This window comes from Saccopteryx leptura, chromosome 2, assembly GCF_036850995.1.
Source record: "Saccopteryx leptura isolate mSacLep1 chromosome 2, mSacLep1_pri_phased_curated, whole genome shotgun sequence".
Lineage (NCBI taxonomy): Eukaryota > Metazoa > Chordata > Mammalia > Chiroptera > Emballonuridae > Saccopteryx > Saccopteryx leptura.
Window position 1 is genome coordinate 115,054,608 of NC_089504.1, and position 20,912 is coordinate 115,075,519.

The 20,912-nt window shown below is 46.8% G+C and overlaps 1 protein-coding gene across 3 annotated transcripts in view; it reads right to left on the minus strand.

Annotated features, from left to right (window-relative positions):
• CRACR2A (calcium release activated channel regulator 2A) overlaps window positions 1–20,912 on the minus strand; it is a 147,121-nt gene that overhangs the window by 39,425 nt on the left and 86,784 nt on the right. For all 3 annotated transcript variants that reach the window (XM_066368601.1, XM_066368603.1, XM_066368602.1), the window contains 3 exons: window positions 9,551–9,641; window positions 6,155–6,250; window positions 4,136–4,323 (listed from right to left, as the gene is read on the minus strand). In XM_066368601.1, coding sequence (XP_066224698.1) covers window positions 4,136–4,323; window positions 6,155–6,250; window positions 9,551–9,641 — 375 coding nt within the window. The remainder of the gene's footprint in view (window positions 1–4,135; window positions 4,324–6,154; window positions 6,251–9,550; window positions 9,642–20,912) is intronic.

Genomic DNA, 20,912 nt, shown 5'->3' on the forward strand with positions numbered 1-20,912 from the left:
TCTGGCCCTGTTTTCACAGAACCAGCTGACCGCTGGAGCTATTCAAACACACACAGATGCATACACATATATTATATTACATATCAGTGCAAACATACAGCTGTCCATTTGTCTAGGAAACATACCTCCAGTTGGATGGATATAGACAGGTGTACAGCTGACTCTTGAGCAATGCGGGGGTTAGGGGCACCAATCCGCTGTGCAGTTGAAAATTTATATAACTTAAGTTATATAAATTTATATAATTTATATAACTTAAAATTTATATAACTTAAATTGGTCCTCCACTTACACAGATCCGACCAACCAGGTATAGAAAACACAGCTGACCTTCAAACAATGTGGATTTGAACTGCTCAGACCCACTTTGACGAGCTATGTAGATCTGCACAGTTCAAACCCACATTGTTCAAGAGTCAACCGCACACACACATACACACAGAGGCACACATACACACAGAGGCACACATACACACAGAGGCACACATACACAGATTGTTTTGCATTAACAAAAAGAAAAACATTTAAAAAAATGTCACTTGAGTGTTTGACTAAGTGACCTTGAAAGTCCTTCTAACCTAGACATTCTAAAAGTTTGTATTGGTACCATGTGAAGGAGAAGGGCAAGAACTTTCCATTTGTCGCAGGAGTGGTTGGTGAGGGGTTTATGGTTGCCTTCAGGGTACTGCTGTTGGTTTTGTTTTCAGGAAATGGATGAGATATGGAGCACACTCCAAAATATATTGTCAAGTGAAAAATGAAGGGAAATGCAGAATAATGTGCTACTGTTTTTAAATGATGTATTTGTGTGTGTGTGTGTGTGTGTGTGTGTGTGTGTGTGTGTGAACACTCCTACTTGTATATGCATAGAATACTCTGGAAGGTTCCACAGGAAACCATGACTGATGACCTCTCGGTGGCTGAAGGCCAGGAATGATGGGGCAGGCTGTGGTGGTGAACCTATTTTTGAGTGTATATCCTTTTTTTGTCATTTGAAATTTATGCCTTGGCCCTGGCCAGTTGGTTCAGTGGTAGAGTGTTGGCCTGGCGTGTGGATGTCCTGGGGTTGATTCCTAGTCAGGGCACACAGGAGAAGTGCTCATCTGCTTCTCCCCCTTCCGCCTCTCACTTCTCTCTCTCTCTATCTCTCTCTTCCCCTTCTGTAGCCATGGCTCAACTGAAGTGAGTTGGCCCCAGGGGCTGAGGCTGGCTCCATGGCCTCCACCTGAGGTGCTAAGAAGAGCTCGGTTGCTGAGAAATGGAGCTACGCCCCAGATGAACAGAGCATTGCCCCTTAGTGGGCTTGCTGGGTGGATCTCAGTCTGGGCACATGTGGGAGTCTGTCTCTCTGCCTCCCCTCCTCTCACTGAACAAAAAAAAAAAAAAAAAAAGAAAAGAAAGAAATTTGTGTCTTACCATAAACTACTCCAAATATGAGTTAATTAACAAAACAGACAGAGAGGCACTGCTTTTCAGCTGACCTTCATCTTTATATTATCTTCTCTGCTTGATTGTTCTTTCTTTATCTTAGTTTAAAATCTAGTTCTTCCTTGAACATCTTCAGAGAACAGAAAAATTAATTTACCCATTCAGAATTCTAGCTGATAAATGACTAAGCCTATTTATCTCTGAACCTCACGCTTTCCCTCCGTTTCTCTGAAGCAGCATCAGGCAGCAAGACATTGTCAGAAAAAGCAGAGTACATCAGAAATAGGCTCTGTCCCGTTTTCTGGCATTACCCAGCTATGTTGCATTGGCTTGGTCACTATAGCACTCTGAGCCTTAGTTTCTTCATTTATAAAATGAGAGATGGGTAGAGCATGAAGGTCCTATTAGTACTGTGGGTCTGGGACACTGTTCTATAGAGAACAAGCTGAGGCTGTCACTGCCCCCTCTCCTGACCTCCCTGGACAGGACAGCACTTGCTCCTCGCTCCCCTGGGCTTCAGCCACTTTCTGACGGTACAGGACATGGCAAACTTCTCCAAAACAAGTCATAAAAGTTCTGGAATCATCTATCTCTTCCTCCTGACCTTCCTTCCCCCTTTTTTAAATTCCCAACCTCCAGAGATTGAATCCCTGCGTTGGTTAATTAAGATGAGGCTCGGGAAAGATTCCGTCCTCCTGTTGTGATTTGGCACTCCACGCTGGCTGCTCATTTCCATTTGCTGTTCTGATGTGTGTGCCTTCAGATGTTTGTTGCTTTTAGAAGTTGATTGAATTTCTAGAGCCTGAATCCCTAATTCTGTTTGTAAAGTTAAATGTCTCTGCCTTGTTGACCTGTTCTCAGTGAGGTGGAACTAATTTTGCTTGTTTGCAATGAAATATATTGTCCTTCCACTGGTCATTTAAGAACTGGAATGGAGGAATTTTGTTTTAAGTCAGCTACTTGGAAATACTACATATACATATACATACACATATTCATATACATACACATATACATACCCATATACATATACATACACATATTCATATACATACATATACATATACATATACACACATATACATATACATACACATATTCATATACATACACACATATACACATACACATATACATATACATACATGTACACATACACATATACATACATATACATATATACATACACATACACATATACATGTGTAAATATACTGTATATAGGGGTGGGAAAAAAGTAGGTTTATAGTTGTGAGAAATGAAGTAGAGTTTATTCTTATATTCTTATTTATTATTGTATTATTTTTTTATTTTATAACTGTAAAACTACTTTTGCCCACCCCTGTGTGTGTGTGTGTGTATGTGTGTGTGTTTAACTAGAGATATCTCACTAGGGTAAAACTTTAAATTCAAACGCATCTTCCCTCTCATCTTAGATAATCAATCCCACAAGACACCATCCATGAACCAGACAGCAGGACAATTTGATTTAGGCTGGTGGACCAACATTTTGCTGACAGTCAGCCAGAGTAAGGGCTTTCACTTTTGAACAAGGACAGTGAACATATGTATAACATCAAGCATTGGTAAGTAATGCTGCCATTTCTTCTGAAATCAGGCTTATCCTACCCAGCACAGGGCGTAGGACTAGACACACAGAAACATTTTGCAGAATGGATGGATGACTCAAGGAATGAGTATGTGAACAAAGCAGTGAATAATTCACACAGCCAGTCCAATGCCTGAGTAAAGATTTTCTAGTTGGCATATTATTCCCTGGGAGAATTCAGCAAATGTGTCTAGTGCTAAGCATCGTGGACAGCTACTAAAAACCTCAGAACCTGAGTGTCCTCATCAATAAGTCAAAGTTGATTGTAAGCGTCCCTGCCATGTCAGGCTGCTGGAAAGGCCATATGAGATGGTGTTGGATTACTGACGTGAGCTATGTTGAATGCCTAGCACAGTACTTGGCACAGAGTAGTTTTCAATACATATTTGCCATATACAGACGGAGAAATAGAGGAATAAATAAACAAGTGAGATTCCTCTCCCTGCGTCTCCGAGCGCACTTGGTCTCAAAACCTAACACTCCAATGACAAGATAAATGCTGTCATTCTCCAGCCACTTCTCCAGCTTAACACATAGGTGTTCCCCTACTTTGCAAGCTGAACCAAACCCTATGGCTGGACCCCAAAAGCAACTCACAAGTGAAGCAGGCCCTGAGAGATGGGGGTTTCCCTGCACCGGGCCCACAGAGACTGGTGGGAAAAAGCAGCGGAGCTGGAGCGAAGATCCCTGGCCGCCATTCCATCGCACTGTCCAATCATATGCCACCCTCCCAAGTCCTCGGATTCACTCTCGTGCCCTTTGGTCTCCCAGGTCTCTGAACTATGAGTCATGTTTGGTCTGTCTGCTTACTCAGCATTTTCTCAGACTGAAATATATTTGTTGGTTCGAGTACATGTCTTTCTGATCACACAATAAATTTTCCAAGAAGAGCTGTATATTTCCTGTCATACTAGGCAGTGCTCAGCATAACACTCACTGGTCTACTTAACAGTCTCCAGATCCTAGAAGAGATCTCAGGGAGCAAGGAGCCCCATTCCATTTTATGGGCAAGGGGACAGGGCAAGAGGGCAGATGGCACACCCACCATGGGGAGGAAGCCAGAGAGCAGTGACAGGGACGCACGGAGGCCAGACTCACATCTCCTTCTCCTGGTGGAGTTTGCAGGCCTCTTGCTGGAGGCTTTCCAGCTGTTGCTGGGCATCCTGCAGCTCCCGGGAGGTCCGCTCCAGCTCCCGGGCCAGCTCCTGGTTGGTGAGTTTCAGCTTGGCATTCTCAGTCTTGGTTTCATGCTTGTCATGATGCAGGGCCGTGCACTGGCCTTCCAGCTGGAAAGGAATGGGGACAGAGAGGAATGAGCAAGCTTCACCTAGCTTTCTCCACTTGGTGGGCAGGGAAAAGCACTGTCGCCCTCACTGCCCTCAAGCCTCTGTAAGCTTTGTCCTGTCCCTTCTTTCGCACATAGACACATCAGGAGGCAGGAGGAGCTTCCAGGGCACACCTGGTCTCTCCCCTGCCACCCCAGGGCTCCTAGGAAAGGAAATTCCACATCCATCCACGTCTCTCATCTCAGTGATGACAACCATCGTCACCTCATCAATGGCCTCAACAATGGTCATCTCATCAACAGCCTTGAGATCTATGTAAATCCTTCCTCTTGTCCTTGAAGCCAATTTCTTTTCCTTGTCCATCAATGGAATAGAAAATGGCTAAGGAGCATCCTCATAAAACATCTTTCTTCATTTTGAATACTGAGAATAAATCTATTACCTTTCCTTCTCTCAGCTACAAAAGTTCAACTCCTTTAATCTATAGAAGCTTTGTATGGTAGCCAGAAGCCCCAAGAATTCATAAGAAATAGCTAAAACAGGTCAAACCAAACATATACTGTTTCTCATGCTCCTGAAGCAACTAAAAACCTGCATTTGTATAACTCCAGCTCTTTTCGGCTGGTGATTATGCTTTGCAGAGCTTCCAACCCTCTCACTAGGAAGCATCAAACCAAGGCAAATGTATTATAATAAATTTAGTTTAATGAATGTGGCCAGTAAGGGGAGGAGGAAGAAACAATGAAGAATTCTGTCTGACTCTCAAGAGGTTCCTGTGTAATCAGGTAAGCATGTAGTAATTAAATCGAGTGGCAATCATTCATGTGAGGGATAAATCTAATTGGTAAGGACTTCATGCATAATAGTAAGGAGAGGAAAGAGGAGGAGAAGCAAGGTATGGCTGTGGAAGGGGACTGGAGAGGCAGCTGGTAGTTCCTGGAGTTGAAATCACCTTGCTGCTGAATAAAGAAACCCAAACCCATAGATTGGGTAGCAGCAGGAGGGGAGCAGTCTCTAGCCTTAGCATGGGGCGTCTTTGAGCATATTCTAATGTGTTGCTAAAAACAGCACTCTCTATTTAAACAGAAGCAATGCATCTGGGTCTGTCTAGGACTGGATGCCTTCCAGCCTAAGACAAAACAAACCGGGAGGACAAGTGGCGATCTGGCCTCTCTCCCCCATGAGCCCTCGCTTTGGAGAGGAAGCCATGAGCCTGAGGGGTGCCAAGGTAATCAGTCTTCTTGGGGTCATCAGCCAGGTGTTCTCAGCTATAGTGGGTGGACACTGCCCTGCATAGTGCAGCCCCAAGCAGGCAGGCTGGGGGCTCTGGTGCATCAGAGGGCATCTGGTGTCTGCATCCAAAACAAAGGAGGCTGATGCCCCATTTCCATGTGAAGATGGGGAGGGAAAGTTTGACTTTGGACAGCCTCTTCCAGCTGGAGGCCCCCACGGCCATCCTGGGGGGAAGACATGACTGCCTGTAGCCTGCCCCAAAGTACCCCTGGTACCTCTGCATGCCCCCTCTTCTCTTTTACGGCACGTGGGAGACAAATGAACATTTTGGCATTCGGGTGGCTCCTGGGCACCATTATACCACAAGGTCTGCGGATACTTCAAGGGAGAATTCTTAGCAATTTCTCACACTGGAGAAGTAAAGGCTTTATCTAGAGATCATCTATGATTTCAATGGTGATCTTTGTACCACTGAATGGTTCTTCTCAGATTAAAAAAAAAAGAGAGAGAGAGAAGTCCTCCAGTGAATGGCAGAGAAGGCGGGCACGAGCTGGAGAAGAGGAGATGCCAGGTGCCCGGGGACAGTGATGAGGCATACCCGCTTCTGCTTCCGGACCAGCTGCTCCAGCTCCTGCTCCTTAGACAGCAGCTTCCGCTCCAGCTCCTGACTGCGGGCCTGAAACCTCTCCGTGTCCTGCCAAACCAGAGAGAGGGGCGTGAGAGGCCGAAAGCACCCGGGATGGAGATCCCCCCCCCCACCACGCCCACGCCTTGAACCTGCTCAGCAGCCAGGCCCTCCCGTCCTTTTGGACTTGGGGCCTTCGCCACAACATTCCAGGGCTTTGGTAACCGGCCTGCCAGTTGGTATGGCCCATTGAGACCGAGAGAGTGCAAGTGCTCATGAGGCCTGACTGGTGACCATGCACCCCCTACCCCCAAAAAAGAAGCAGTGTCAGTAAGTGGAGGAGTTCTGAACAGGGAGAAGAGAACAGGGGCTGGAGCTCAAATCTCAGGCTCGGTCTCCTCATCTGTAACTTGGGGGGTAGATTATCCTTCCTACTTGGATACGCTGTTCCACTTTGGGCCTTGTCACTTGATCCCTTAAATGGCTGTCGCTCTGGAAACACCGGGCATCACTTCTTGTGGATCTAGGTCCCCACTGTTACCCTGCTGTGACTGAGGTGTCCCAGTTCTCCTGATGTATCTGCCCGATGCTGAGGGGCCCCTCCCCTCCCCACTCAGGGATGTGGAGTCCCTGATCGTGCAGGCACGCAGGGGCCTGATTGGGGAGTAAAGAGAGAAGTGTGCAGGTTGTCAGGATTGCTGATGCTCCTATCAGAGCCTGGCACAGGGGAGGGCCCCAAGCTGGGCGTCAGGAGAGTTGGGTTCCAGCCCTGGCATTGCTCATAAACTCACTTCATTTTTCTAGATCATGGTGTCTTTGTTCATAGAACAGAAGCAAAAATACCCATGCCACATAGAGCCCTCCACTTGCTTGCCATTACAACAGAGGTAAACACCATGTAGGAGAAGAAGAAACCATCATAACCGCATGTAACTCACTACAGGAGCCCCAGGGTCCCCATCACGTGGTACAGAGCCTTGCCAAGGGGGGCAGCCCCATCTGGGCAGCAGGCTGGGCATGCCGGTGCGGCAGCAGAGGGGGCGACAGCCAGTCTCGGGCAGAGGCCTTCACACACCCCCTTCAAAGATTCCGCATATCCCCTGGGCTCACTGTCTGCCGACCCCGCGTGGTTGCTCTGTCCATCTTCAGGCAGCTAACTGCAGCTCGGGGAAAGTCTATGACTGGTTCCATTGCCACCACATTTGATGGTTACAAAGAACCTTTTTTAACTTGTCTGCTGCTCACCGAGCAGGTGCCCCATGGGCAGTGCAGGGGACAAGCAGCCCAGAATTCCCATGCTGATGCCACTGTCCCCACGACGGGCCTGTGGGGTGTCCTACTGCCCCTGCCAGCACAGAGCTCTGAGGGTTCTGTCACCTCAACCTGAAGCCAGACTGTGCAAGTGACTGATTGTTCCCTCGTGGTCAAACAAACCACCAAACATACAGCCAGAATCCAAACCCTGGGCAGAGGGTCCAGCTTTTTGCATGCTGTCATAAACTGTCACATTGCTGTCTTTACCTTGTGGTCAGGCAAAAGCCTGTGTACCCAAAGTCCTAGTAGCATGGCAAAGCGCATTCTAACAGTTTCCATGTTTATGCAAAAACCATAAATCTAAGCACTGAGCCTGAAAGGCGTTTGGTATTAAGAAGGGAGAAGCAGGGAGCAGCAGGGGGTAGCCAGGTGAGGTGCAGGGTGGTTGGGTCACCTTCTGAGGTATTAATTTGTCCTTGAATGTTTTCCTCCGACCTCTTCCCAGTCTCAAACCCCATGTGTCGGTCTACCTTTTGCTTCTGGAAGCATGCAAGCCCTTTTCTTTAGCTGGGACCTTTGATCTGTGTTGTCACAGACCAGGCAGAGGGCACACGCCCCAGAGTGCAGCCCCTCTGTGCAGCAGATCACTTGGGTAAAGGCAGTGACTCTTCTACTGTGGGGGTGGGGGCTGCGGTTCTCAGAAGACTACTTCAGGGTCTGCAGGTGAGGGCCGTGTGAGTGCTGTCGGCTGTATTCACTCTGCAGAAGGCTGGGGGGCAGCCAGCTAGTTTAAAACTCTGAAACAGAATGTGGGGTGGCGTGGGGGGGAGTCTGGAAACACTGACAAGTCTCCAGAGGGCTCTAGGTGAAGAACATGACTGGCTTTTCTGGAAGGCATCCAGACTGCCTCTCTGTTGGAATGACTTTTGTGATAATAAATGAAGCTGTATGCAATTAACAAGTGATGCAAACCAACCTGCATTAAGTGGGAGAGAAAGGAGGCTGTGCTGACAGCGAGGCTCCCTGCTGAGTGGCCGGGGACACTGTGGTCTCTGTGCTGTGCTCCCCAAAATATATATGCTGGTGTTCAACCCCCAAGGTGCGGCCTTTGGGAGGTGATTAGCACTCTTATAAAAGACTGGAGAGCCTGCTTCCCCGCTGGCCACATGGGGATACAAATAGTTGGCAGTCTGCAGCCCAGAAGAGGACTCTCACCACAACCTGACCATCTGATGCCCTGATCTTAGACCTCCAGGATGGTGAGAAATGAATGTTTGTTGTTTGTAAGCCAACCAGCTTATGGTATTTTTGTAATAGCAGCCCAAACTAAAACAAGAGGCCACTGTTCAAGGTCAAAGGCTTTTCTGCTGAGAACCCAAGTGTATAATCCAAAAATGGATCATAGAGAGTTTCCTGTGGCTTGGTTTCATGAATACAGATCTGCTTAGCTTAGTTTGGCAAAGGGGATGATTTTACCAGTTCTGACCACTTAACATAAACAGCGAGGCCTAGTAGGAGGCTAAGTGCCAGGCTAGGAATAGGAAGTGTGGGTTTTAAATTTTCTCCCATGGTAGCTGAAAGAGGTGGGATTTGATTTGTCTTCGGTATTAAATTTTCTAGGTGTCTAAGGGGAAAGGGTGGGATATATCAGCTCTAAGGATGGCCCCTTAGGGAGTGGAAGGGGCTGGTGCATTTGGGTGGGCCTACTGTATGGGTCTAGAGACCAGTCAGCGACGGATCCAGTCTTTTCACTGGTAAAGCATGCACTTTTATCCTTTTGTTCATTTGTCCATTCACTGTTTCATTCAATCAGTCAATGAACAACTGAGTACCTACCATGTTCTGGGCATGATCAAGGTGCCGAGGATGCATTAGTAAGTAAAAGTCAAAGACTCCTGCTCTTATGGAGCTGACATTTTAGTAGAAGACAGACCACAAACAGTAACAATAAACAAGTACATTATATGCTATGTTTGCCATGACAAATGCCTTGAAATAAATCAGTCAAGAAGAGAATGGGAGTTGATAGTGCCATGGGTGAAGCACTGCACTGGGGAGACAGAGAGGGCGCGATGAACTGGCCCACAGAGCCGAGCCCTGGGAGGGGACTCTTACTTTCAGGAGAAACTGCTCCTTCTCACTTTTGATTTGCTGTTCCATCTCCTCATAAAGATGCTGGATTTCTTCATCATAAGCAGCGATTTTCCTGCAGAGATGGCAAAAGGAGAGTCTGACGAGGTCTACACTGAAATTCCTTTATCCCACAGAAGCACGTCCTGCAGTTAGGGCACCAGAACCCTGTCTGGAGTTGTGGGTGGTAGGGTGACACTGTGTAAGTCAGGTCAGCCAGAGCTGCAGGATCAGGTCCTCAGGGTCAGCTGACCACAGAGGCCACAGGACCCTGTCCTCCTCCGGGCTCCCAGCCAGCACTCCCGGCCGTGCACGTGTTCCTTTCTGGTTCCCTCTTCCTTCCCGCCAGTGTATTTCAACACCAAGGACCCTGGTCTCTGCTACACTCACCCTCCCGCCTGCCCACTGACCCTATACCTGGGAACCCTTTAAAGTCGTGTGGGCTTCTCTCCTGTTTGGCTTCTTGGTCTATTGCATTCTCACTTTGGACACATTCTGTCTACCTGACTACATCAGCACAAGCAGAAAGGGCTCTCCTAACATCGTGTGCCAGTTTGTGTGATACACATTTCTCATAAGATCTAAAAAGACTGCATGATAATGACCACTACCACCACTACACCCCCTGCAAAGGAAGGGCATACCTGTCTAAGTGCTCATGCCCTTTAGGGACAGGGCCACAGGCAGACAGTATGAGAGGGGAGAGGCTGGTTAAAGGCTAGAGTTATCCATATAATGAGATGGCCTCATCCTCACTATCTGCATCCTCTCCCTACTCAGAAGAGCCCCACAAGACAGGAAGTTCATGGTACCTGGCTCCTACACAGAGATAAAGACAAAAGGGACTGTGGGACGGTATTTGTGGGTCACCCTGGGGTTGTTTCCTTATTCTCTCCCAGTAATAGAGCCTTCCTCAAATGCCCCCCAAATTTAAACCGAAAGGATAAGGTATTAGCATTTGAACTGAGACTGGAGTTATCACACCAAGGACTAACATTCCCAGGGGACTGCGTTTTCATACGTTTCCTCTGATCCGCAGTGAACGGCCCCCTCTCTGCCCCTCACTGCCCTCTTTCTCTCCTATTAAAGGAACTCCAGGCTTCAATGAACAGGCTTATGTCATGGATCTCAAGGTCTGTTTTGAGCATGTAATACACACATCCTGTACATTTTGGCACTTGTCATGGATAGATACATGAACTTACCAGAAATTCCAACTGCCCTTTGGTTGTTCCACCTGGCTGCCTGACCTCACCCTTACTTACTGGAAAATCGCCCCTGAGGCAGAAAAGTTCCAGGAAGCTGGTCAACCACCCCAAGGTGGAGCATTCCAGGAAGCCAAAACCGTAAAACTGCAGAAGGGAACATACCAGAACTTCTGACTCAGTATCTCCTCAGGCTCTCCCTGTAAAATTCGCCCCTTAGTCTGTACCGGTGCCCTTCTCCCAGAAAAGTGTCCCGGCAGGTCTTTCTCCTTTAATAAAGCCTGCACACCTGGCGTTCGAGTGCTGTCTCATTCTTACAGTTATTTCAAACTCAAATGACGGCAAGCCCACTGTGTCCTTGGTTCAAGTTAGGAGACTTTAATAATTGAAGAAACAGCCCTGGTTCACTATTGCCCTGAACCTTCCATCATTTTAACCCCTACTTCCTTATGTCCACTTGGGACTTTAATTTAGTGCCGGCTGTCCCAGCTGCCCATGGCTGCACCACAGCCACGTGCTACATGTCTGGGAACATTTACACCACGTGCACGGACTGAGCAATGACTAAGGAGCCGTTTTGATTGGCATCCTTCCAATTCTACAGAAACCACAAAACTGACTCAGACAAAGAAACCGGTGTGAGTCTCCATGGTCAAGGTCACTCATATCCAGCACCACCCTCTGAGTTCCCTTTCTTACCTGTCCCTCCAAGACCAGAAGTCTGACTTTGAGTGACTATGGCAAAGCCCCAGGATGTGCTCAGCAAAACGTGACAGCTCTCCAAGCCTTCCATGAGCTGGAGCCCTGTGCGTACCATTGTATTTGACATCCTGGGTGTAACAAGTATCTTTTTGGTTAAGAATAAGAAATCTGTTCTTGGTAAATGACAGATGTTTTGGATCGTTACTTTTGTTCTTAGCTAGCCCATAACAATTACAAGAAAATCTTAGCAATAAGGAGCAAAGGTACCTGCTGTTTAACAGAAACATCTCAGGGACAGAAATAAATACAGTTTGAAAGAACTTGCAGGAAGAAGAATGGTTTTCTTGTGGTCCGTGGAATTATCTTTCTGTGCCTATGTCAAGGAAAAGTTTAGACAGCAATTCCAACTATGTAAATCCTGGAGAACTAATAAAGGAAGATGAGAGGAAGTAAAAAATTGATTTGACTCTGTTTAAGCAATACTAATTACAGTCATTCATATAAACTATTACCATTTATGCCTAAAAACCATGCAGAGCACTAATTCTATACTATCATTAAATGTGTTACATTAACTTTGCTCTAAGCTTTATTTAATTAAATTAATAACCTCTGTGTTTTTTATGCTCACATGTCAGTGAGCTAGTCATGAAGGAATGTTGTACAGTGCTAAAAAAAACAACTGGAGGGAAGGCAGACGGAACCTCTGATAGGTGTGTGCTCCCAGCCCTCCCTCACAAGGGCTGAGTCCACCGCAAAGAAGCACTGGGAATCCAGGTGGGCATCAGTGATCCTGGGCCCAAACAGACTTATACAGGGAACCAAGCCTTTGGAAATGCACTGGAATAAAACTGGCCTCCCGGGAGACTGCCCAGGCCTGAATGACTTTCGAGGTTGAGCCCTGACTCATGATCAACCTGAACCAGACACAAGAAGCCAGCTCAGGACTCAGAGCCCTGGGGGCTGATCCCAGAGCCAATTCATTTCCTCCCTGTGACCTTGGGAAAGGGCTCTGACCTTAGATCCCAGGGTAGCACCTGCTTTGCTTTCCTCTCAGTATTGTCGTGATGAATGACAAACAAGTGAGAAGGTTTTAGAACTACAAAGCCCTAAAGAAAGGTAGGGATTATTTATTATGGTAATTATGATCTGAGGCTGGACCAGCATTTCCCCCAAGGGAAAGATGGTCTTAGTTTTAAGGACAAAAGGACTGCTGGGTTTGAAAAGGGTCAGAGGCAATCAGGAAGATGAAGAACAGAAAGCTCAGTCAATAAAAACTGCTGTCAGCCCAGTCCCTTAGAGACAAGGCTGTGTGTGTGTGTGTGTGTGTGTGTGTGTGTGTGTGTGTGTGTGAGAGAGAGAGAGAGAGAGAGAGAGAGAGAGAGAGAGAGAGAGAGATGCAGAGCCCAAGCGTGCATCTGCAGGGAGTTGTGGGGACAACAGTGGTGAGGGACATCTAAAAAGATGTGTGCTCACGGTGTAGTGTCTCAGCCAGGCACACCATATTCTGCCACCAAAGGAAAAGGTAACCGTTTATGTTTGCTTATTATATACATTTTTGTTGTCACAATTTCTAAAACCACTCTTCTTGCCTGATACACACACAGACTTGGGAGGTCTTCTCCATGAGGATTTCCCCATCTATTCCAACCCTCACTGACACTTTCTCTGAACACTTGAGACACCATGTATCCTTATATGACATTTAATTTTAAAGTACTGAACAACTGTTTATGTTTGGGTTTGTGCTGTCTTGATGAGGTTATAAACTCTCAGACATTTAATTTAAAAGTGCTGACCATTTGGGGGGAACACTGGATTCCAGGGGAACTGAGGAATTTCAGGGTTTGAAGGCTGCCTGATCCAACCACTTATTTTTCCAGTGTTAAAATCCTTGCCACAATAACCCTACCATATATTTACTCAAGCTATGTTAGACTACCTCTAGTGACAAGGAACTTGCTGGATCTCTAAGCAACGCTTTCATTTTTGGAATATTCTGGCTCATAGAATTATGTCTTTCTATGACTGTATCCTTCCTCCCTGTAAAAACCTTTTATATATTTGAAACAGCATTAAGACTTTAAGGAGTAGCTCTGGGTTCAGGCTATACTGCTTCTTCTAACCATGCTTCACATGGAGTATTTTTCTTTCTTTCTTTCTTTCTTTCTTTCTTTCTTTCTTTCTTTCTTTCTTTCTTTCTTTCTTTCTTTCTTTCTTTCTTTCTTTCTTTCTTTCTTTCTTTCTTTCTTTCTTTCTTTCTTTCTTTCTTTCTTTCTTTCCTCCCTCCCTCCCTCCCTCCCTCCCTCCCTCCCTCCCTCCCTCCCTTCCTTTTCTTTCTTTCTTTTCTTTCTTTCTTTCTTTCTTTCTTTCTTTCTTTCTTTCTTTCTTTCTTTCTTTCTTTCTTTCTTTCTTTCTTTCTCTTTCTTTGCAAGTCCCCTCACCATTGCCTTTACTTCTTTCAAAATGAGTTCTAACTGAGCTTTCTCAAGTCATGGAGCCACCAAACTGAATGTCCTGTGTATGAAGTCTGGTCAATGTAGATCAGAGATGGACTACTGCTTCTCTTATTCTAGATACCGCCTATCTATTCATGCAACCTAACATCACATGACTTTTAGGTGGCCACATCCTAGTCGAATGCTGAACCCATCTGTCAACTAAGAACTCTAAGCTTTATGGCTCTGTGATTGTTTTTGGTTTAAAGATGGTGTTACTGAATCACATCTCTCTCACTTTGTGCTTCTGCCGTGGGCTTTGTGGATTTTGGGGAAATCTCAAGTGTAATTTGATGTCATGTTTCTTAGATTCAGTTCATATTTCCAGCCTGTCACTGTCTTAATGCACCCCAAGAGGTTGTTCAATGTACTCAGTGACCTCCAAGTTTTGTTGATATCAAAAAGTTTCAATACTAATGTAAACTAAATAATCTATAATGTTTTGATTACTTCTTTTATCTGAGAGTTATTTAGAGGGCTGTTTTTTAAAAAACATATAAACTATTGGCTTCCAGTTTTATTGTATTACAATAAAATATACTGGTAAGGAATTTACTTTTTGGAATCTATTAACTTTTCCCTTGTAACTAAAAATGGTATCAATTTTATATAAGTTTTATGAGAAGAATGTATTTTATTATAGGGCACACACTCTACATTCATCTTTTAAATTAAGCCTGCTGGTTGATGGTTTCAAATACTATATATGTTCAAAGTACTTTTTGCCTGACTAATGTGTCAAATTTGAGATGTTTGCTAAAGTTTTCTAAAATTCTTCTTACATCTTGTTTTTAATCAGATTTCCTTTGTTTTTCTAAAAGTATCTGATCTATATTTTTGCTGCTATGTTGTTTGGTGCATAAAGGTTTACATCTGTTGAATTTTCTTTATGGATGGAACTTACACTACAAAATATTCCCCTTTATCTCCCTTTATTTATGCCATTGGTAAAATTTTTGAAGAAGACAAGGACAATAATACAGTTCTATGAGCTACTAATTAATAAATGTGGGCATTAATATCAAATCTGTCTTCTATTAGCTATTCTCAAACATCCCTGCCCACATCCAGGGCAGTGTTTAATTATTTCATTGTTTGCTATCTATGCCTAGTTATTTTGAGGTATAAGTGGAAGAGGAGATAGAGAATAGATGGGGGGAAAAAAGGAAAGAAAAAAATACATGATTCCTGAGAGGGATAGAAGGACAAGTTTGTGAAGGAGCCAGCCAGAGTAAATAATAATCATAAGTACTAATATTTATCCTCTCCTTCCACTGTGATGCTGGATGGCTCCTCTAACATATTCCAGGATGATCTAGGTCATAACCACCCTGCTGACAGCTATGGTTGGGTCAGAGCTCATCAGACCCAGAGTTAAAAGGCCTCAGTCCAAATCTTGGTTCTGGCATTTATAAACTTTTGAGTCTTGGATAAATCATATTACCTCAGTGAGCCTGAGGTTATCTGTATCTGAAAAATCAGATAGTAAGATCTACTTTAGAAATGGGTTGTGAAGATTAAATAGGAATATGCATGTGGGAGTGCCTAACATGAAGGGTAGCAGGAGACTACATTTAATCAGTTCTAATTAAATGAGTTCTCGGATTCTCCAGGGGCCTGTGGACCCCATTTTCAGAGTTGGTACTCTATAATTCCTTCAGAGTTCATCCAAGGAGCAAGTAGAAGCTACAGGGAAACCGTGCAGGAATATGGTATATGGGTGTGAAGACGTGTGCTGGAATGGAGAGGCATTAGGGAACAGAAGACGAGGGGATGGGGGCTCAGGAGAGAAGAGTAGATGTGGAAAGAGGTCTATAACATCATTAACAACATTAAAAAGTATTGATTAGGCCTTCCCCAAAGCAACAATTTAGGCAAAATAATGTAGACTTATGGAATGGTCTCTGAACACCAGGGATGTAGCTCCTACAAATCCCAAGTCCAATGCCAAAGTGGCACGGGGGGGAAACAGGCAGGCGCCCCCCACCACGCTGGGCTCCAGCTGACTGTGGTTCTGTGACCACAGAGCCCCACACGGAGGGCGGTGGAGAAAGCTGCCTGCTCTGGTGGCAGGAAGGATGGCAGGGTTGTCAGGGGAAACGGTTAAAAAGGCTGGGTCCAAGAAAGGGAGATGCTTAACAGTGAAGGGAAAGAGCAACAATTATGAACAGAGGATGCCACAGGGACGGTGAGGAATCTGAAAGAAGGAGTCCTCCTGAAGTCCAGTACGAAAAGCTCAGGTCCAGCTCAGAGAATGAAATGTCGCCCAGTGTGTCGATGGCAGATGCCCCACCCTTTAAAGGGGGAGCATAAGTGTCTGTGCTTGTATGTGTGTGTGTGTGTACGCACACACGTGTGGTGGTGGAGACTGAAGGCTGGGATTTGTGGGAAAAGGGTAGGTGTTGGGAAAACAGCTGTGTTAGGCTTGCTCGCTTGTACTTTGCCTGATTCGTATATGAGCAAATGGCAGCGCCATGTGTCTCTAGCCTATGTAAGGCTATGGGGTGCTTCTCCTCAGCACGGATTGCCTGCCCGCCACCAGGAGGGGCCACTTTTTTAAAAAACTTATGTTTTACTTTTTTTTTTAAGTTTATTGTACTAATATGGATTCAAGTGTCTCACTCAATATAACACCCTCACCCTGAGGGGCCATTTCTGCTGTTTGTTTGCATGAGAAGCAGTTTCCCCCTGCCTGTTTGCTCATCTGCCATTGCAAGATGCATTAAATGGGAATGGTCCACCGCTTTCTGGCTCCGCAGTTCCTCTATTGTCTGCCCAAATCCAGTGTGAACCTGCCTGGCTTCAATCACCAGCATTACATCTGGCATAGTGGGCAGGATTCAGATCAGATTGGTATATGGAGCTGCCAACATATTTGAAGGGTGGGGTAGAGGAGTGGTCATTTTTCTCCAGTGTATGATTTCCCATGGCTGTCCTTTTGGGGGCCACAGGCTGGATGTTATTTACAGCCCTGCGAGAAGAAACCAAGAGCTCTGGGCAAGAGGCTACCCAAGGTCAAAGGCTCCACGATGAGCTGCAACAATGATATGAGCTGGAATGGTCATTGGAAAAAGAGTTGTAGATTTGAGAACTTCAGGTCAGGTTGCAGGTTGAGAACCAGCCACAGTGTGAACTGGAATGAGCTCTGGAGAAGGAGGCCAACTGGGTTTGAGAGCTTCAGTGTGAGATGCAGGCTGAGCACCAACAGTGCCTGGAACTAAAATGGTCTCTGGAGGAGGAATTACAGGTTCACAAGCTGCAATTTTCCCTAGAAGCTGGATGTTGACAATGACAGTCGTTAGAGAAACAACTGTGGGTTCAAGACCTCAAGCTTCAGCTTCAGGCTGAGAGCCGGCAGCTGCAGGAGCCAAAGTCGGCGCTAAAGAAGGAACAGCATCCGTGCCAGCAAAGTGGCTCTGAGTCAGTGGTTGTAGTCGCTTGCAACTCTTCTGAGGAGGAGGTTTGGGCTGAAACTCCATTGGCAGACTCAGAGCCAGTGGTCACCCAGAAGGTAAAAACCCAGCAGCCAAGAGTGCCTCAGGGGCGGCACAACTGCCTCCATGGTAGAGGAGCACTCTGTGGTCCAGCCCTACACCCAGGGAGAGCTGATAGAGTTGGGGGAAAAATTCAGGCAGAAACCCACCAAGTGCCTGGCAGCTGGGTTGCTGCAGCTGAGGGACCTAGGGGGTGGATGGCATCATGCTCTCTGGAAGAGAGGTGGAGAAATTGGCCACCATCACCCTGCACTCGTCCTCGAGGCAGCATCTTCAGAACTGCCATGACAATCCAGGAAACCAGACCCTATTAGAATGGGTGATGGCTGCCACTCATACAGTCTGGCAGAATGCTGGGGACTTGCTGGAGGCAGTGGGTCAATGGTAATCCTATAGTGAGCTGCCCCAGGTCCTTCGGGATCTAGGTATGAAGAATGCTGCTTTCAACTTGAGGTCCTGTGGGCCAGGTGAGGAAGTGTTTACAGCAGGGATGAGGAACCTTATTCTCTGTAGCACCCTGTCAGCCTTTTTTTGGTCATTGAGCCTCTATGTGGGGCAGCACATCAATGTGGTTACACAGACAGTGGCATATTTGGGGGAGGGGAGGCAGCACAGAATCATACGGCTGTGAGGGCTGCTGCCCGTGTTACCCTCCAACTAACAAGAGGGAAGGGCCCGTGAAGGTTACCCAGACACAGATATGGGTAGATTTGATTGTGGCCAAGGCAGATAGAGAGAAATTAGATGGCAAGCCTAATAAAGGCGTATTGGAGCTTTGGCGGCAGCTTGAGTTAGAAAAGAGATTTCAGTCGCTGAAAAAGCCAGGGAAGCGGGTGGCCCAGGCATCTGCCAGGAAAATGGCTGGTGTTCAGGTTATAAGGTCCCCAAGACCCATTGTTCCAGTTTGAATGGGGGAAGGGCGAGGGACCCATTGACAGGGAGGGGTGGGGGCCAGAGGCCACATGTGAAATTGGCCATCCATTGGTCCCCTTCTAATGTGCAGCAGGTGTTGGCATTATAAGGCAATAGGTGTTTTTTTTTTGTTTGTTTGTTTGTTTTTTTTAACAGCAGTAGCAGCTAAGAGAACTATTAAGGTGACACAGACCTTCAATGTGTTTGACCCCGCCAGGCCCTGTGAGCTAGTTGAGGGGTTTGAATGGGGCTTGTGGCAATAGATAACATGCTATGGAAAGGTGCTGAGGCCTGTTAATAAACAGCTGTGTGGCTAGTTGCCTGTAATGGGCCTTCACCTTGGTGATTTGCACCGACAGCTGGGCTGTCTATCATGGACTGATTCTGGGCTGTGACCAGAAGGGGCACTGGCTCCCTTGAGGGATGGACATCACCTGTGGACAGTACTATGAGAGACCCTGATGGGGGGGCTGGCCTGGCACTGGTGGAGGCCCTGCTGCGCTGGTTCTCATCCAGTTGCAGAGGTGCACCCGGGACACTTTACAGTTTCCATGGACACAGCCCTGGACTATACAGGCCCTCCTACATACCATGGGGTAGGGAGTTAGAGATGGGCCTCCAGGTAACACCCTGGCCAAAGTGCTCAGGGAGACATTGTGAAGGGCATCTTTGTAATTTCTGTAATTATTTGTATTTTTCTGAAGCTAGAAACAGGGAGAGACAGTCAGACAGACTCCCGCATGCGCCTGACCAGGATCCACCCGGCACGCCCACCAGGGGGCGACGCTCTGCCCACCAGGGGGCGATGCTCTGCCCCTCCGGGGGGTCGCTCTGTCGCGACCAGAGCCACTCTAGTGCCTGGGGCAGAGGCCAAGGAGCCATCCCCAGCGCCCGGGCCATCTTTGCTCCAATGGAGCCTTGGCTGCGGGAGGGGAAGAGAGAGACAGAGAGGAAGGAGAGGGGGAGGGGTGGAGAAGCAGATGAGCACTTCCCCTGTATGCCCTGGCTGGGAATCGAACCCGGGACCTCTGCACACCAGGCCGATGCTCTACCACTGAGCCAACCAGCCAGGGCCAATTACTGTAATTATTGTATACTTTTTGCTGTTGCTGTAATCTCTGTTCCCTGTCATGTAGATTGTGAAGCAAGCAACCTGAAAGGGGTGTAATATGGGGCAGCTGTGTTAGGCTTGCTTGCTGGTTTACCGGCTGCAAGCTCTTTGCCTGATTAGAGCATGAGCACATGGCAGCCCCACGTGTATGTGGCCTATATACGTCTATGGGTGCTTGCACTCAGGGGAGTGTGGATGCACGGATTGCCCGCCCACCACTGTGAGGGGCCATCTTGCTGTTTGTTGGCCTGAGAGGCAGTTTCCCCTGCCTGTGTGCTTGTCCACCATTGTGAGACTTGATTAAATGGAATGGCCCAACCCTTTCTGGCTCCGCAGTTTCTTTACCGTCTGCCCGAATCCAATGTGAGCCTGCCTGGCCTCGGCCACCAGCATTACACGCACCAAGGACACTTTCTTCAGTGGACATAGCCCCGGACTATAGGCCCTTCCACCGACCGTGGGGTAGGGGGCTGGAGGTGGGAGTCTAGTTAACACTTTGGGCGGTGCTCAAGGAGACATTGTGAATTATTGTACAATTATTGTGATTATTGTACAACTTGTGCTGTTGCTGTAGTCTTTGTTTAGGTAATGTACCTCACTCCTTTCACAGGGGTCATTACGGAAGGTACCTGCTGCATAGATTGAGAGGAAAGCAACCCTAAAGGGGCGGAATGTGGGGAAAACAGCTGTGTTAGGCTTGCTCGCTTGTACTTTGCCTGATTAGTATGTGAGCCCGAGGCACTGCCGCATGCGTATAGTCTGTATAAGGCTATGAGTGTTTGCCCTCTGCATGGACTGTGGATTGTGAATTGCCACCGTGAGGGGCCATTTTCCTGTTCTTTTGCCTGAGAAGCAATTTTCCCCTGCCTGTTTGCTTGTCCACCGTTGTGAGAATGTATTAAACAGGACTGGCTGACCGCTTTCCGGCTCCTCAGTTCTTCTACCGTCTGCCCGAATCCAAAGTGGGCCTGCCTGGCCTTGGCCACCGGCAGTACAGTGGGGGTGGGGAACAATGAGCCTCATGAAGTGTAGGATTGGGTTCTGAGAGGCCTTTACAGTTTACAGGGAATTAACTGGAAGGTCAGACATAGTTAGCAATAACTTACCCTGCCAGCCTCCCATGGGGGTTGTGAAAACTAATTAACCTTCACAAAGTGCTCTGCACACTGAGAGTTAAGGTACCACACTAGAGTAAAGCATTAATTCTCAGTACCACTGGGGTGCCAGTTAATAACACACAGGCCAAGACCTTCCTGCTGTAGAAGATTACTGGTCAAAATATTTTATTCTTGTTCCCTCTCTCCTTTGCCTTCACTCAGGAACAAAATCCGTTCAGATTTCGGAGGGTCTCAGAAAGTTGTACGGTTTACTTTCTAGGTTCTAGGCAGGGATGTGCTGAAATCATTCCAGGAGAAGAGGACCTTC